At 35.1% G+C, this 18,103-nt stretch overlaps 1 protein-coding gene across 5 annotated transcripts in view; it reads left to right on the forward strand.

The window, feature by feature from the left end:
• Positions 1 to 18,103, forward strand: part of dmd (dystrophin) — a 148,658-nt gene that overhangs the window by 49,684 nt on the left and 80,871 nt on the right. For all 5 annotated transcript variants that reach the window (XM_052126402.1, XM_052126398.1, XM_052126400.1 and 2 more), the window contains exons 25-41: positions 283 to 438; positions 644 to 814; positions 2,071 to 2,253; positions 4,442 to 4,576; positions 5,189 to 5,341; positions 5,432 to 5,593; positions 7,114 to 7,224; positions 7,497 to 7,670; positions 8,089 to 8,244; positions 9,731 to 9,901; positions 10,108 to 10,287; positions 12,038 to 12,160; positions 12,515 to 12,685; positions 13,208 to 13,324; positions 13,616 to 13,750; positions 15,203 to 15,355; positions 17,813 to 17,983. In XM_052126402.1, the coding sequence (XP_051982362.1) occupies positions 283 to 438; positions 644 to 814; positions 2,071 to 2,253; positions 4,442 to 4,576; positions 5,189 to 5,341; positions 5,432 to 5,593; positions 7,114 to 7,224; positions 7,497 to 7,670; positions 8,089 to 8,244; positions 9,731 to 9,901; positions 10,108 to 10,287; positions 12,038 to 12,160; positions 12,515 to 12,685; positions 13,208 to 13,324; positions 13,616 to 13,750; positions 15,203 to 15,355; positions 17,813 to 17,983 (2,622 nt within the window). The remainder of the gene's footprint in view (positions 1 to 282; positions 439 to 643; positions 815 to 2,070; positions 2,254 to 4,441; positions 4,577 to 5,188; positions 5,342 to 5,431; positions 5,594 to 7,113; positions 7,225 to 7,496; positions 7,671 to 8,088; positions 8,245 to 9,730; positions 9,902 to 10,107; positions 10,288 to 12,037; positions 12,161 to 12,514; positions 12,686 to 13,207; positions 13,325 to 13,615; positions 13,751 to 15,202; positions 15,356 to 17,812; positions 17,984 to 18,103) is intronic.

Here is an 18,103-nt window from a genome sequence, read left to right on the forward strand (position 1 = left end):
AAGCCAGGAGCCCACTGGGACCTTACTCGGTACAGCCCTTGCTTTCTCCTTTAGGCATCCATTGGAAATTATTTTCCATATTCTTGGTCATGATAACTGCTGCTTAACATAAAATGACATTTTTTACATGCCATTTAAAAAAAAATGTCTACCCCATGGTAGGTTTTCTGCAATAATATGGCAATAGGTTTTGGAAGTAGAAGTAGGTCAGTGGATTTGTATGACCTGGTTTTCAGAGTGGCCTAGACTGTCTATTTCAAACATCCTTGTTTGATTTGCCAGGCTCTGGTGAATGACATTCACACCGTCCAACCGAGTCTGAATGGAATCAATGAGGTGGGGCTGGCCTTGAAGAGTGAAGCCGAGGTGCCTTTTGCCATAAAAATACAGAAAATGCTGGATGAACTCAATGCTCAGTGGGAGCTCATTTGCAAACAGGTAATTAATGTGCTACATGGGCTTCCAGTGCATTATACTAGTTAATTATGAGGTGAGGTGCAATTTAATCATCTAAAGAAGCTCACGTGTACCATTTTCACACCAAGGCAATGTCTAAGTGAAATGTAGTGATGTTAGTAGAGCATGTCCTGGAGTTTTAGGTAGAAGGCTTGACATTAAAAAACTGTTTGTTGTTGGTCCTCAGGCTTATGCCAAGAAATCTGCCTTGAAAGGAGGGCTGGATATGACGGTGAGTTTGAGGAAGGAGATGCAGGAAATGCAGGAATGGATCGCTCAAGCCGAGGAAGAGTATCTAGAGCGAGACTTCCAGTACAAAACACCAGAGGAGCTCCATAAGGCCGTGGAGGAGTTGAAGGTTTGATCTTGAGTTGTTTCATTAATCAGAAGTTGCTCTTTCATAGCTCATGAGACTTAATTAAAGGAATATTCCAGGTTCAATACAAGTTAAGCTCAATCAACAGCATTTATGGCATAATGTTGATTACCAAAAAAAAAAAATATTTAGACTCGACCCTCCTTTTCATTAAAAGAGTTAAAAATGAGGTTACAGTGAGGCACTTATAATGCAAGTGAATCAGGCCAATGTTTGGAGGGTTTAAAAACAGAAATTTGAACCTTTATAATTTTATAAAAGCACTTACATTCATTTTTCTGTTAAAACTTGCGTATTATTGGAGCTGTAAAGTTGTTTAAATCGTTGTTTTACAATCGCTTTAGGGTTTTAGTGTATATGGCGTTTCGTCATCATGGCTACGAAGTTGTAAAATTGGCTATAACTTTACACAGAAAAGGATAGTAAGTGATTTTATCACACTAAAACCATTGTAACACGCATGTTGTTTATGTCTTGTGGCTACACATTTGAAACAGTGAATTTGAATATTTATGGATTGGCTCCATTCACTTTTGTAACCCAAATTTTCCCTTTTTTAAAGAAAAGGGAGGAAGGAGTTGACTTAAGTTTTTGTGGTAATCAACATGTGGACAGCATAGTCACAAATGCTGTCGATTGAGCTTAACTTGTATTGAACCTGGAATATTCCTTTAAGCTCCAAGTAAAGTCTCATTAAAGTATCGTCTTACAGTAGTTTCTCTTATTTAGTTAGAACACAATAAAACCCCAAGAATTTCACATCAATAACAGAATTACATCAATAACTTGATTTCACTGTAATAGTTTCACCATTACATCAAAATAAAAAATAAAACTATATTATGTCAAAATTAAGGCTCTTGGATTTCTGCCTTTATTGCTTTAAAAATGTAATGGGACACCAAATTGTACCTGATGAATGGAAAGTGACAAGAATCTAAAGTTTATAGAAAAGGTGCTGAGAACAAAATGTCTGAGATTCTCCCCAGGTAATTACTGACTGTCACTTAGACAAGAGATGAAATAATCTCAGGCAAATTCTCAGTTAATTTCACAAGTTCAATATAAACCATTCAGTTTTAGCAGCAGGGATCTTCCTTTCTTATTCTCTCTGTGCTAATGCCAGGCTTGGCTTAACTTTGCAAACAGATGCTTAGGAGAAAGTTGATGTTTGCCAACCTTATTGGAAACCTCTGCTGAATGCTCTCTTAATCTCTTCCTCTCTCTTTCCCATTCAGAGAGCTCAAGAGGAGGTCCATCAAAAGGAAACAAAGGTGAAGCTGCTGACAGATAAAGTCACCAATTTCATTTCAAAAGCTCCTCCCGTGGCCCATGATGCCCTGAAGGCAGAACTGGATGTTTTGACTTCAAACTACCAACGACTGTGCAGTCGGCTTGATGGAAAATGCAAGACTTTAGAGGTGAGCCTGATGATCGGTTTCATGGAGTTTGGCAGACACATCTTTAATCTAAAGCAATTTAGTTGAGTGCATTCTAATCGGTCATCAGTTTGTGTGCGCCATGGGAATCAAACCCCTGACCTTGGTGTTGCTAGCACCATAATCTACCAGTTGAGCTACAGGAACAAGGTTCTGTCCCTTAGCGCAGTGTTGTGGAGTAACTAACGAAGAGTTGTGACACTACTTACTTAATAGATGCATCCGAAATTGCATACTTCTGCAGCGTAAGTGTAAGAAGTATGTTCACACTGAAAATGCAACGAAAAGAGGAGTACTATGAGAACCCACAGAGTTGTACTACTTCAATCGAAATAACATGTGGCACTTCATGCTTTCAGCATCACTACTTGCGTTATGTGGCGAAAGTGGCGGGGTTACCTGGCCACAATGCAATTGTAATTAATAGTGAATGTGTCAACTAGCAAAACGTCTCTGAAGACAGCACCATACAAATGTAATCACCTGACGCTGTTTGAATATGCAAGTTATTTGAGATATAATTGTTGGACTAAAGTTGGCTAACGCGCTAAAGCTAACGACAACACATGGCGTGTGTTTGAAGCGTCACTTCTGTCAGCTGAAATACCAAATCCTTCAGTGTAGTAAAATTTGGTGTTGTAAATGTTTCCGTTTCTATTAAGCGGTGTTAATCTCGTAAATGAAATTACTGACGAAAATGTTCGTTGATGAAGAGTTTTTGGATTTTGTCAACGACAGCAAAGACAAGACAAAAAAGATGCATAATGAAGATAATTAAATGGTGTTAATTAAAATATACTTTTGAAGAAAATATGAAGAGAAGTGAGATTAAATAGCAATATCTACAACATAAACATAATATTGCAACTTACATGTACACAGACAATAAAGCAAATGAACTGGTGAACTTGAACAGAGTTATGCGCTAGTCAGATCTATCTGTTTCCTTAACTTTATTAGACCCCACGTGACTTGTATGTGCACATTTTCCATTTCTTTTTTTGATTTGTAACTAGTAGTACCTTTATAAACAAGCTAAAAAATATATATATATATATATATATATATATATATAATAAAATAGTTTTCCTAAATATGTATGTCCTCATATGTGGACAGTGGGTCTAAGTTGTGAAATTTTAGTTATAGAAAGTCATATTTTTTTCATCAAATAGTTTATTATGTGTCCAGGAGTGTTGGTTATTCATGTTTTTGAGACGTTATAGACATTACAGCTGATTTTCTAGAAAGATGAATGCATAATTCTGATTAATGGCCAGCATCATCAAATCACTGCCAATCATGTTAATATAAATTTTTTTAAATATAATTTCTGAATCTATGTTCTGATTATCATTGCTCCACGTCTGTCAAACTTGTTGAGTGATCCAAACATCATCTGCAGCCTGAAACTGAACTTTTGGTCGAATTTTAGGAGTGAATGCACTTAGCTGCATAGAAAAGCTATAGGATGTACCCTTGCTCCCTATTTAGTGAATGACTTAACCTCCAGTGTGCTGTCTGTCTGTACTGGTCTCAGAACAGTTTGAAATGCACCTTATTCCATACTCCATAAAAATATTTCAGTTCATGGATGTGATGTTTAGTCACGTGACTCCATGCATCAAAAGTTTAACACTAGAAGTGAACAGTATTCAAAGGGTTTAAATGAATTGAAATTAGGCATTGCTTATAGCATATCCAAAATAACAAGTCCTTGCATGAGGCCAAGGGGTCGTACAACAGGAACGGATCTAAGGGGGAGCTAATTATTCCTATGCCCCTCAACACAAGCACAGGTGAAGCAAAGGGTTGAATTGTATTGTAATGGCGCTAACCCTGTCCTATCCCTACCGAAACGTAAACACACGCACCCAACCCAACATTTGGTTAAAGTTTAGTCGGTTACCGTTTTAATAAAATTATGACTAAAACAAAAAACTGTGAAAAGTAACACTGATATGTTGCTTGGCATGCTGCTTTATTTTTAGATTAGCTTCATCAATATTTCTAAAGTGGTATTTTTAGTGTACCTTTGATCAAGCCTCTTTGGTTGTTAGAGAAACTTTCTCTACGAGTCCTCCTGAGTCCATGTGAGATGTTAATGTACTTCATGTTTGTGATATATGATTAACCAGATGCATCGCTCCATCTCTGTTACCTGTTGTAGGAGGTGTGGGCGTGCTGGTGTGAGCTGCTGTCTTATTTGGAGTTGGAGAACGCCTGGATGGATCTACTGGAGAAGAAACTTGATGAAACCGAAACCATTCAAGGAGGTGTAGAGGAACTAAAAGAAGCTTTGAATGTGAGTGCATAGATGTCTCAAGAAGATCATTTGGCAAACGGAAAGGATTGTGTAGGCTATATGATTCAAAGAATTGAGAATTAAAGTATTGGATGGAAGTATTTGTTTCTCAAAATAGAAACCAAACAGACATTTGAGGACATATAACATATAGAGCTATACATTTAATGTGGATAGCATAGTCCAGAAAATTTGGTCGTGGAAGTTTTTATGAGAAATGTTTGAGTTCATATTGAAATCTCTGACTTTTGATTGCAGACTTTGGTATCTTTTTTGTAAATTGTTTTGTGATTTCTAATGAAACTCTTAAGAAGACTCATGTGACCTAAGCACTAGTCTCCACCAGTTATTGAGTCTCAGCACTGTCTAGAAAATCAACTGAGATATTAATGAGATTTCACTTGTGGTTTTTCTTTCCAGAGGGCTAATACTGTTAAGATAAAGTAGACATTTTAAATTTTTAAGACAAAATTAAATATTGCATCATCACCATGAAAACTTTTTTTTTTCAGGTTTCATGCGTAAAACTACAATACATCTATAACAGAGCTATCAAACTGTTATTGAAACTGGTCAACAATCTTCATTCGTAATGCTTCCCATTCCTTCCAGTCCTTAGAGACCATGATAAGGGAGCATCCGGAGTATAACCGCAACCAGATCCGTGAATTAGCCCAGACCCTTATGGATGGTAGAGTACTCGATGAGCTCATACACAAAAAGGTGGAGGACTACAATACACGCTGGGATGAGCTAATGCAAAGGGTAAGAGCAGGATATTCAATAGTGTTTTCCACCAAAATTATTATGCTACAGCTGAAGCCTTCCTTTTCCTCTTTTTGATCTCAATAACAGGCTCTGAAACGGCGACAGCAGCTGGAGAAGAGTTTGCAGTGGGCCCATGAGAACGACAAAACTCTCCGTCTCATTTTGGACTCTCTGAACACCACTGACCGGCATTTGACTGCTTACATAGCAGATGGCATAGACGCTGCTCAGATACCACAGGAGGCCCAGGTATTCATATTGTCTCACATGTGTTTGGACAAACAAATATTAAAGTTATTATCTTTTTTGAATAATAGATTTGTGATTTAAAAAAAGAACAGTTTAAAGGGAAAATGATAAAAGCTCCAAATAGTTCCAGCTCTAAAATTTGATTATATAAGCTATGAAGCTGCAATATAATCTATATTAGCACACCTGCAACCATACATCTATTCATTTCTGTAGAAATGTGCAGTGTTGGGTGTAATACAATTACAAATAAATGAGCTACTGTAATCTAATTAATATTTGGTTAAAACAGTACTGTAATGCAATACATTTTAAATTATTTTAATCAGATTACAGTAGCTTTCAATTAATATAATTACTTTTAAGTATATGGTAGGCCCTTACAAATAATTTGCAGCAAATTTGCCTCTCTTTATTTTTACATCCAAATGAGCTTTTGATTCGCCACAAATGTTTGCGGCTCTTCACCGGTAGTGGTGAACCTCTGGCAAACCTTTGGCAACAATGGACAATTTGCCATCAGTTTTCCACAAAGCTCATTTAGATGTAAAAATTATTAATGGTCCAAGTTTGTGGCAAATATGCCATGAACTCTCGATTTTCATAAGGGGGGTTCTGCTTTTTTCTGATATGTTATATATGAGGAATACATGAATTATGGCCCCTGTAACAAGTCATTGTGAAGGAGAAATGTGAGGTGCTGAGTGTATTACTTTTGTGTAGCAGTGAACAGGGCAGAAGTATAGATATTATTTTGAATTTGTTGAGCGGAAAATTGTTTTAGAAAGCAAATTAAAAGTAAAATAATTAGTAATGTGATTACTTTTTCCAAGTAAGTAATTAGTAAAGTAATATGATTACAATTTTATATAAATAATTAATTATTTGTAGTGGCTTACTATTTTTAAATAATTTACCCAACACTGGCCATGCGCCATAGTCAAGTTTCTTGGCAACCATAAACCACCTAAAGTTTAATAAATTAATTAACTACATTATTTGGTGGAAGAATTGTTTGTTAAATGACTTTTATGACTAATTATTTACTGAACAATAGTGTCCTTTATATTATTGCCGTGTTATAAAAGCAATAAGCCACTCACTGTGTTACAATGATTTTACTATGATTAATGGTGGAGATATACCAACCAAAGGTAAAAGTCATCAAAAATACCCATATTGATTGACTACTAATCTAAATATTGTGATTATGGCCCTGGTTAAGGGGTTCCGTAAGGCATGACATGGTTAAGACCCCGGTTAAGTACGTGGTAAAATCACTGTAATGCACTGGCTCAAGCGGCATATCGCTTTATCATGTAAACCAATTTTTTTTATGAATGACTTTTTATTTATTTATTAAATTATATTTTTATATTAGTATTTTATATTAGTATTTAAAAATATAATTTTTAATTAACTTTTTAACTTAATAACTTTTCATTATTTTTAAGAAAAACACTATTTATCTGTTTAATCATATTAATCATATTTACCTGATTATTGTCTTTCTTTAATAGAAAATCCAAACTGAGTTGGACGGTCATGAGACAACTCTGGATGACATGAAGAAAAAGGCCATTGAGGCTGATGCATCAGAAAAAGTGATCGGAGAGATTGACGCAACATATGTAAGAGCCACAGATCAAATAACTTCAAACTGATTTTTTGTCTGGCACATTGTTAGCCATTATCAAAGCCATTATGTGTTAAAATAAACTTAACTTTTCATATGAATTGTGTGTGTTTACAGACGCATATATACAGATATACCTAACATACTGTATATAAAATATCAAATTGTTTATTTCACCAAAGAATGGCATTATAATAATTCTGAGATGAAATTGTAAATTGTAGCATTAAATACCTGTTAACTAATGGTATTTTCTTGCCTGTTAAGGATAAATTATTTCAAGTGAAAACCAAGTTCCGGCTTTTCCAAAAGCCAGCCAACTTTGATCAGAGGTTGAGGGAATGTGAGCGTGTGTTAGAGGAGGTGAAAGGCAAGTTGGGAGTGTTGAGTGTTCGGAGCGTGGAGCAGGAGGTGGTGCAGTCGCAGCTGGAGCAGTGCATGGTGGGTAATGTTGACTGTGGTGTTTTAGTAGCTTTTATTCTTATTTATTTTATTTTCTGAATACTTTAATTGTTAATGCAGTAATTTTTGCCATGCAGATTAACAGATTTTTATTCATTTGAAACGTGTTATTAAAGTTATTAAAGTTTAAGTTTGAATACAGTTTTATTAAAGTTCTAATTTTACTCTGCTTTGTTAAATTAAACATTTCCACCATTTATAATGTTATTATAATGTGATGTATTATAAATAATGATATGTGTTATGTGTATAATATATGTGTATTCAAAAACTATTTTAAGAGTTAAAATTCTTTACAATTGTTTAAGCACAAGTTTTAGTATAGTACTTATCAGGAAGTAATAGCACATTGATGATTATTTTAATGCACTCTCTTCAATATGTTTCTCCTGTGCAGAAGTTTTATAAGAACCTGAGTGAAGTGAAATCGGAAGTGGAGACAGTGATAAAGACAGGAAGACAGATTGTGCAGAGGCAGCAGACAGATCAACCCAAGGAACTGGACGACAGACTGACGGCTCTTAAATTTGTGTATAACGACTTGGGTTCACAGGTAAGGCTGAATACCACACTACCAAGCATAGGTTTGGACACACCTACTCATTCTTTATTATTATAATTTTCCCCATTTTAGAGTGATAATTAAGTCATTAAAATTATAAAATGCAAATGGAATGTATGGAAATTATGTAGTGACCAAATACATACATTCATCTGTATATATATATATATATATATATATATATATATATATATATATATATATATATATATATAACATATTAGATTCTTCAAAGCGTTGCACTCTCTTATACTTGAAAACTAAAGAATTTTTTTTAAAGAGATTCATACATAGGCACTCCTAATATTAGTCTAAAACTAATTTCAAACTAATTAAAACATTTTAAATCTGAATGGTGTTGTCTCTGCACCACTTTCATTACCAAATGTTATTGTAAAAATAATTTACAGGTTTCCTACACTTTCCCTTCTTCCATTGGTCAGAAAATAAGATAGCCCTGTCTTAGACTTACATTGGTTGAGTCAATGTTGCTGTGTGGGGATCGTCGGGATGCTCAAACAAACAGAGCAATTTTTTTTTATAGTACCACAAAGCCACAGCGTTTACACTTGCAGGAAAATTAATAAACAAATTGCTTACTAGTTCACCCAGATATGTCAATTCTATCATCATTTACTCACCCTCATGCCATCCCAGATGTGCATGACTTTCTTTCTTCTGCAGAACACAAACAAAGATATTTTTGGAAGAATATATTATCTCTGTTGGTCCTTACAAAGTAAGTGATTGGTGACCAGAACTTTGAAGGTCCAAAAAGGACATAAATGCAGCAAAAAGTGATTCAATCTGGCTTCAGTACTAGGTAAAGGGGAAAACAGATACATTTTTAGTCCTTTTTAACTATAAATCTCCACCTTTGACCAGCCCCAACCAGTAGGTGTGAAAAGGGAAAGTCACTTCCACAGCAGAATGTAGAAGTGAAAGTGTAGATTTACAGTAAAAATGACATAAATATTAATCTGTTTCTCACCCACACAATCATATAGTTTCAGAAAACATGGATTAAACCACTGGAGTCTTATGGATTACTCATATGCTGCCTTTATGCCATTTTTAGACCTTTAAAGTTCTGGTCACCATTTAATTGCATTATATGGACCTATAGAGCTGAGATGTTTTTTGGTGAACTTTCCCTTTAATGTTGTCTCTGTATATTAAGTTTGGATAGAAACGTTTGTAAATGTAATAAGTTTGACAGTATTTTGACATTTTTAAGATAATGAAAAAAAAATCAATTCAATTTGTCTAAGCTTTTGACTCAAACTTTATTATACTAAAGGACACCATTTTTCATTTTTTTGTAAATCATATCAATATGAGGCAGAAAGGCTTAGTATCATGAGGTAGGGTGATATTACATTTGCTCAGATGTCTTCCCTTAACTTTTAATTTCATAATTTGTTATAGATGGCTTAGCATGAGTGACAGAGCTCAATCCTTTATTGTCTCTCTGTAGGTGACAGAAGGAAAACAAGAACTGGAGAAGATTTTAAAGTTATTGAGGAAGTTTAAGAAGGAGTTAAACAGCCTGACAGAATGGCTGGCTGCGACTGATGAGGAACTGACTCGACGATCTTCAGTGGAAGGGATGCCAAGTGACCTGGAGGCAGAGCTGGCATGGGCAAAGGTAAATGAACACTCAACTAATACTGGTTTCATTTCAACCAGTATTAGCTGCAAAGTGGGGAAGACATAATTTCATTAGTAAGAAGTCTGGCTATCCAATACTATGTTAGATAGACCTTTTGAAACATTCATGTTACTCTATTCTTTAAAAGAAAAGAAAAGCCCTAATACAACCAATTTAAAACCCTCTTTGACCTTTTCACCCAGGCGAAACAGGAAGACACAGAGCATCATAAGCCACAGCTGAAGCTGGTGAGGGAGCTGGCGGAGACCCTGAAGGGTTTACTCCAGAGCCAGGAGAACCTTATTGACGACAAGGTCAGTCTGCTCAACTGCAACTGGATCGCGGTGACATCACGGAGCGAGCAGTGGCTGAAACTACTGCTGGTGAGCAACCATCTGAGCCTATTCATTTTATTACGAGCAAAATATTTCTCATGCTAAATATATGCACTACAAGGCTAAATTCATTTCCTTTCAATTTCACATCTCCATATTGTTCCTCAAAATCCAGACACTGATATCTGTAGGCGGCGATATTGTTATGAGAGCGTTCAACACATTCATCTCAGGCTCTTCCTTCTGTTTTCTCTATTTTATCTCATCTCATATATTTTTATCTTGCAAGGCAATACTGCATTGATATTCTTCAAGCATTCTGGTTAGGAATTTTTCTAAAGCTGTAACCATAAGTACCAGACCAGAAAAATTATTTACACAAGTACGCATACGCAGATACGAGTGCTTTGCCAATGCATTTCTAATGCACAGTCCAGTTAAACATGCAGAGTAGGACTACACGATATGGAGGAAAAATGCGTACGCGATAGGATAATCCTATAATGACATCATCAGAGTATGCAGAACTGAAGTTTATTGGAATAAAAAATGATCATCCATCTCAGATATTACAAACATCTTTTTCTTTTGTTCCAAATTGCATATAGACTGTGTATAATTTACAGTTTTTTACCGTTAGCTATGTAGAGGATATTAAAATTAATTGTCAATTATTTGTATTTTTTTGTAAACGCATTTGAATTTAAAGTTCATTTCAGAATAAAGGATCTGTGTTTTAAAATATTCTATTGAATTTTTAGACTGTAATTTATGTTCATATTAATTTCAAAATTAGTTAATTCTATGTGGGATTTTATTTGGAAAATAACGTACAGAAACAATTGCTGTAGATTCTCTTTCCGCTTTGGTTTCACTTGCTTGTTGTCAGTCCACCCTGAACTTGAGATTGAGGGAATGATTTCATTGGACAATCCATTAATTGAAACCCATACTTTGGTATTTCCACACAGAACACAGCGACCAATAAATAAGACAAGTTTAAGTTTGTATACTGGCATCTGATCTCATTATTATCTGCACACACAATGCAGAGTGAATGCACAAAGCACAACTGGTTACAGCCACATATTCACAAATAACTTGGGAATAGGATGAATAGGATGTTACCAATAAACATCTCTAATTAATTAGTCCTGAACTACTTAAAGTACAGACTAATTACAGATGTGATATCTATTCCTATTGACTTACATTGATATAATGTTCATGTACCTGGCTGAGATGACGTCATTATAATATTTGTATTCTAAATTGGGATTTGACTTTGTTAGTTCTATTTGCACACCGAATTGTGATTGGTCTTCTTGACTTCCCTGCATACTGCAGCCCCAAAAGGTTTATGGACACTTAAGCCATTCTTATAAGTGCATGAGTATCTATGCATTATATGCAATATTTTTAGAAGTTATGAGAAACGGTCTGGCATAATTTGTTTTCAGATGCCACTAGTGCAGTGGCATTCATACATTTTTAAGTATGCAAAGGTGTCCTTTTTGTGGCCACTGTACATTTAATCATTTAAAGCTGCCTTGACACTGCTCAATGACTTTGTGTTGTTGATTCTTGAGCACAATTCAAATCTAGTTTTACCCTGTTTTACTTTGTAAATATCTCTATAAAAAACTCTGTAATGCTTCGTCAGGAGAATGAAACAATTAATGTGAGGTGTTTACACCCTGTGCATATAAGTATTCAACCATCTGTCTTAAGATAAAAAATGTTTCCTTGTGTTCAACACTGAATGAAATGTAAACATAGCTTTGAATCTGTCTCGCAGGATTACCAGAGTCAAATGAAAAAACTTGAGCAGAACATTGGTCAGATCAACGCCTGGATTGATCGTGCTGAAGAAACGATGGATGATATGGGAAGCCAGGGCTGCGTCGAGCATGTTATTAAGGTCTTTACTGGCACACAAAATGAGCTGTTGCACTTGACAACCAACTGCAATCTGTTGTTGAGTACCAGGGACTGTTTTATGCAGCCAGAATTTTCCATCAAAATAAATAAACAGTTATCCATCTCTTTTATGATGGTAATGTTTTGATGACTAATTCATCTGAAGCAATTTGAAACTAATAAAACTCTAGATTATCTTATTAGTGAGAACAAAAATCATGAAGCTAAATAATAATACTGGATCTGTTATAACTTACTATTAAAATTGTAAGTTACAAAACAAATCAAACATTTAAGATGAACGCTTTATTAGCACAATGTTTATCTGAAAAGATGTACTTCTTTTTGTGAGCAGGGTTTGCGGAAGGAACTGGAGGAGATGAAAGTTAAGGTTGAAGCTGTTCAGGGTCTGGCAGAGGAACTGGTAAAGAATCGAGGAGAACACTGTAAAGCTCAGGTGGAACCCAAGCTAGAGCAGCTCAAAAAGCGATTTGACATCATCGCCAAGAGGATTTTAACAGGACAGGTACTGTTGTTCTTATATATAAGAAGATAGATAGTCAGATACATACAGCACATACACATTAAGCAATGACACTCATGTGGAGTTTGAGTCCGGTTTGCGTCATTTCCCCAATCATGTTGCTGTTTAACTAGACGTCTTAACAGTACAAACTGCACTGTTATGACCCTTACGAAAAATAATGTGGTGGTAAAATGGTACAGTGATGGTATCTACTGGTAATACCATGGGACTTTGATTACTGCATTCACATACTGGGGTATTTACATGGAACTCCAAGGTACTACAAAAAATCCTATGGAATTGTTTTGGTCTGCATTTAAAAAAAGACGGTAATACTTCATGTACATATTTAGTGGTAACCTTGTAAACACATATTTTAAATAAATTGTGTTTATTGGGGTTAATTGTGTTCTGTTGATGCTAAATTAATCAGAAACTATGTTGTCTTGTAATGTTATTCACTTAGAAAAGAGGATTGTTATATGATTGGATTTGTATATGATTCTCCATATTTTCTTGCAGGCCTCCACTAACGAGTTAGAAGAGTATCACAGACAGGCTAATATATGGCTTCAGGTGCTGGACGAGGAGATTAAATTAGGTGAAAGTCTAAAAGAGGAAGATTTCCGTGAGGATGTGGTAAGAAAATACTCTCAACTCTTTCTCAGGCTAAAATTAATGCAAGTCATTCTAAGTGCAACGGCCAACGAAAGGCTGAAAAGGCTCTCTAAGCCTTATCTTAAACATCCCATGGCCAGAAACATAATGAGTTTCAAATTAATCTGGTTTAAGTGTAACAAATGCTGGCACAGTACACCATAGCAATGCTTAGATCTATGTAACAGCTGCAAATGTTTTGATAGATGGATCGATTTTTACATGTTTCTTTGTTAATCTAAATTTTATTGTGTGTCCTTGTTCATTTTTCAGTTCATAGATGAGGACACACTGAATGAACTGTTCTTGAAAGGAGAACATCTCCTCAAGAGAACTCCAAGCGGGGAGAAAAGAGAGGCCGTTAGAGAGAAACACAACCTTCTTCATGACAAATATGACACTCTAAAGGTAATTTTAGTTGACAGGTAACAATTACACATTTTTATTAAAAGAACAAGTACTTGAGAATGCATTTACACGCTCTTAACATTGGGAAATATTCTATTTACATGAATCATAACAAGTGCAAACCAAGGACAACAGCACCAAATACACGACTAGACAAACCATGTAATTTTGCAGCAATGATAATGCAATACGATGTCATGTTGATTATACACTGCAAAAATCAATTTCTTAACTTGTACTTTTGTCTATTTTTCTGGAACAAATATGTATGCTGTGTTGATAATGAGAACAATGCTTCCATTATTTGACAGTCATCCCATTTATTCCTTCACCATAAGTTTTTAAGATGCACATTAGTGGGGTAAATTGTGGTTTGTCTTGTTGTTGATTGATCCTTATATTAACAAAAATATAAAAAATGGTCCATCCAGATTTTACATTAAAGGGATAGTTCACCCAAAAATCTCTCATTCTCATTTACTCACCCTCATGCCACCCCAGATGTGTACGATTTTCTTTCTTCTGCTGAACACAAATCAAGATTTTTAGAAGAATATCTCAGCTCTGTAGGTCCATAAAATTCAAGTGAATGGTGGCCAGAATTTTGAAGGTCCTCAGAAGCGATATGATTGGTGTGGGTGGGAAACAGTTCAATATTTAAGTCCTTTTTTTACTATAAATCTCCACTTTCACTTTCATTCACATTTTGAAAGTGAAAGTGGAGATTTATGGTAAAACAAAATTCTATAAATATTGATCACACTCATAATATCACTTCTGAAGATATGCATTTAAGCACTGGAGTGTTATGGATTAGTTTTCTATGGCCTTAATGTGATTTGTGGAGCTTCAAATTCTGGACACCATTCACCTGCATTGTTAGGACCAGCAGAGCTGAGATATTCTTCTATAAATCTTTGTTTGTGTTTAGCAGAAGAAATTAATACATATCTGGGATGGCATGAGGGTGAGTAAATGATGAGAAAATGTTCATTTATGGGTGAACTATCCCTTTAATATATTTTATTAATATTATAATGCCCCATACATTACATACCTGTATGTTAAAATATTGTTTCTTAATAAAATGTTTAAATGCATTTAAAAAATATATATATTTTAATATTCATATCAAAGTGCATAACACTGATAAATTCTATAAAGTATCGTATTCTTTTAGGACTATCACGTCCTAGTTACGCCCTGCTCAGGATTATGATTTAGGTCAGGGACAAGGTAAAAATTGGGATTAGGATGAGGTCAGGATTAGGTTACAGTAAAGAGTAGGGTTAGGATTAAAGCTAGGGTCAGGACTGTGATTGGTTTATATGAATGTTATTCCAGGAACAGCAAAGGATGTTGATTGAGGAACATGTCATACATGGCAAAATCACATTTTGCTTGGTGATATAATAATGTAAAGTCTTCTTAATCTATTATACCTGCACTTAGAACCTGAGAGCCCTGAGAAAGAAGAAGGCTCTTGCGCTCGCCTCACAGTGGTACCAGTTCTGTAAGAAGACAGATGATATGATGAAGTGGCTGGACAAAATTGAAAAGACCATCGCAGAGCATCCAGATCCCCCTGAGGCAACAAGAGTGAAAGTGAGAGCGAGGGTTTTCTCAATCTTTGCTATGCAGAGCCCGATATATTCAAACTTTCCACCAGGGATGTGATTGAAGTAATATCTGGTTCTCAAGGGGGTGTCATTTGACTTTCAAGCTCACAAATGTGTTTTACTTTATTGCAGCTTCCTTTTTTAAACTGTGATTTAATTAAACACACTATAAGCTGACTTAATTTTTAGCTTTTTTTCAATCCCCTGCTTCTGTTTTAGGAAGTTTAAAGGTTTCCCAAACACTCCCTGTGTCTAATAGTCCCACCCCAGGCTTATGCAATTGGTTGAGCCAATGATGTTAAGTTCAGCCCTATTGCGTGCGCCACTCAAATAGACATTGTAATTGGTAATTGCCGTCACTTTAATATCACCAGAACTTGAATTTGAAAAAGCCTCCAAATTCATGGTCTTGAAAAAAGTGTAATTTGATGTAATCGAAAATGTTTGCTGTTAATTTCAAATATTTGAAAACATCTTGTGTGAATTCACCTGAAACAAATTCATGCTGTGAAATTCAAGTTCAATTAATCAAGTTGTGGATTTCAGGTGATGAAATTTAGGTCTCAATATTCAGGTTGTTGAATACGGGATTAGTCCTCCGCCACAACAAGGACTTGGTGTGCATTGAGAATTGAGTATTCCAAATTGAGGAGAAAAAGTGGAGGAAAATAATTCTGGATAGTCTATCCTCATATGTATTACATTTGTAGACTACAGATGATTCATCAGTGTCATATTTATTATGTTTATTTTCCAGCAGACAACGTTACCTTCATGATAAGTCAAATCTGTGCTTCATCCACATTACAGAAGTCATCTGTAATATGTGCATTTGCATTGTACCCCTTCCTAAAAACAGACAGCAGTATTCCGTTATAGTTTCTTTTGTCTTGCATGTAATGCATGCGTGAAAGATCAAAATAGAAAAGAGATCATTACGCGAGTCATTTAACCTTAAATGTCAGTCTTTTTGTTCCTCACATTTTAAGTATTACAATCACACACACACACACAAATAATAATACAGAGGCCTATAAATAATTTTTTGTCATTTCCTGTAGCTAGCCTGTTATTAATCAGGTATTATTATATTAATTTCCTTTATAAGACACTCAATTCGTACATATCAAAAATAAAAATTATTCATGGTAATGTATGAGCATATTGACCTGTTTTATGTGACACCACTGCATGACCATGCTACATGATAAAATGTAGGCTAAATACTGTATGTATGTGTATATATATATTAATGTTTGTTGTAATGTATAATTTACCCTAATTTAATTGTTATTAATTACAGATAATTGTAATTGTCATTGACAGCCCTAAATCGCAGTTATCTGTAATTAATCACAATTAAATTAGGGTAAATGATACATTACAACAAACATTAAAAAAATCATATATATATATATATATATATATATATATATATATATATATATATATTTATTTATACTTTGGCTTAAAGAACTCGCAAGAAATTGTTTAGTCATCATTTATTTAAAATAAAATAAATAATAATGAGCATGTTCAAATGTTCTGTTTTTTGTTCTTTTTTGCAGATAAAGTTAATTAGACACAATTATGCAGGTTTTAATCTTTGATACATTCTGTACATATATGTCATAAAATCAATGTGCATGCTGACAGCTTAGGGTTATTCTTACAGTGAGATTGCTCCTCGCTGTTAGAAAACATGATGCTGTTATTAAAAAGCATTAAAGAGTAAAATCCTCTGACGTTTTCCAGTGGACTTTGTTTAATAATAGAATCGAGTGTGCCGCTTCCATTCATATCAAGCTTTATTGGCAAGAAAAACTTAAGTGCACTATACATTCCCAATGCATAATCCGCTCCCGTGATTATTATGCCCGGGACACACGTGTGACGAAACATGCACTGGTCCACACAATTTATTACTTTGCTAGGATGTGCAGTTGTGTTGAGTGTGCACATCCTGAAAATGTATATATGTCAATTAGCCACAGAAAGTGTGGAAATAAATTTTGTGAAGTTTCGCCCATTGTACAAAGGTGCCTGGATTTGTTCCAGACAGGCTGCAGGTGCCATGAACCCACCCCCACCCTATTCCTAACCAAATGGAGCCAGTAGGGCTGAGTAGCCTGCCAGGAACAACCCAAGACACCTTTCTCACTTCTCGTGAAGGAAAACGACCTGAATATTGAGACCTGAATTTCCACCACTTGAATAATTAAATCTTGAATTTCACAACCTGAATTTTGTTTTTAGGTGAATTCACACAAAATCTTTTCAAATATTTAAAATGAACAGCAAAATCTTTGGTTAACATCAAATTACTCTTTTTCAAACTCAAGTTCTGGTGATAGAAAATGATGCCATATAGCTCCATCAATAAAGTTGGGAGAATGTATTTAAGACAGTATATTAAAAGAATTTGGTTTAATTTGTCCATCAGATGGTCGGTTCTGAAATTGAACTGCAGCGTCCGAAGCTGGAGGATTTGCGCGGACTGGGTCGCGTGCTTTCAGATGGCGGAGGTGCAAAGCTAGTGGAGCCCCGCCTCCTCCCAGTCAATAAACGCTGGGCGGAGCTGGATGTTAAGTTCACTAAAGTGCGCCACAAAAGTGTAAGTACAAAAACTGTTAGAAATTGATTTTTTATTTTATTTTATTTTTTTTTTTTTTTGGGGGTTTATGAAGTGATTGCTGTTTTTAATGGCAAAGTAATCTGTTGTTTTAACCTGTTT

Source organism: Xyrauchen texanus, chromosome 5 (genome assembly GCF_025860055.1).
Source record: "Xyrauchen texanus isolate HMW12.3.18 chromosome 5, RBS_HiC_50CHRs, whole genome shotgun sequence".
NCBI lineage: Eukaryota > Metazoa > Chordata > Actinopteri > Cypriniformes > Catostomidae > Xyrauchen > Xyrauchen texanus.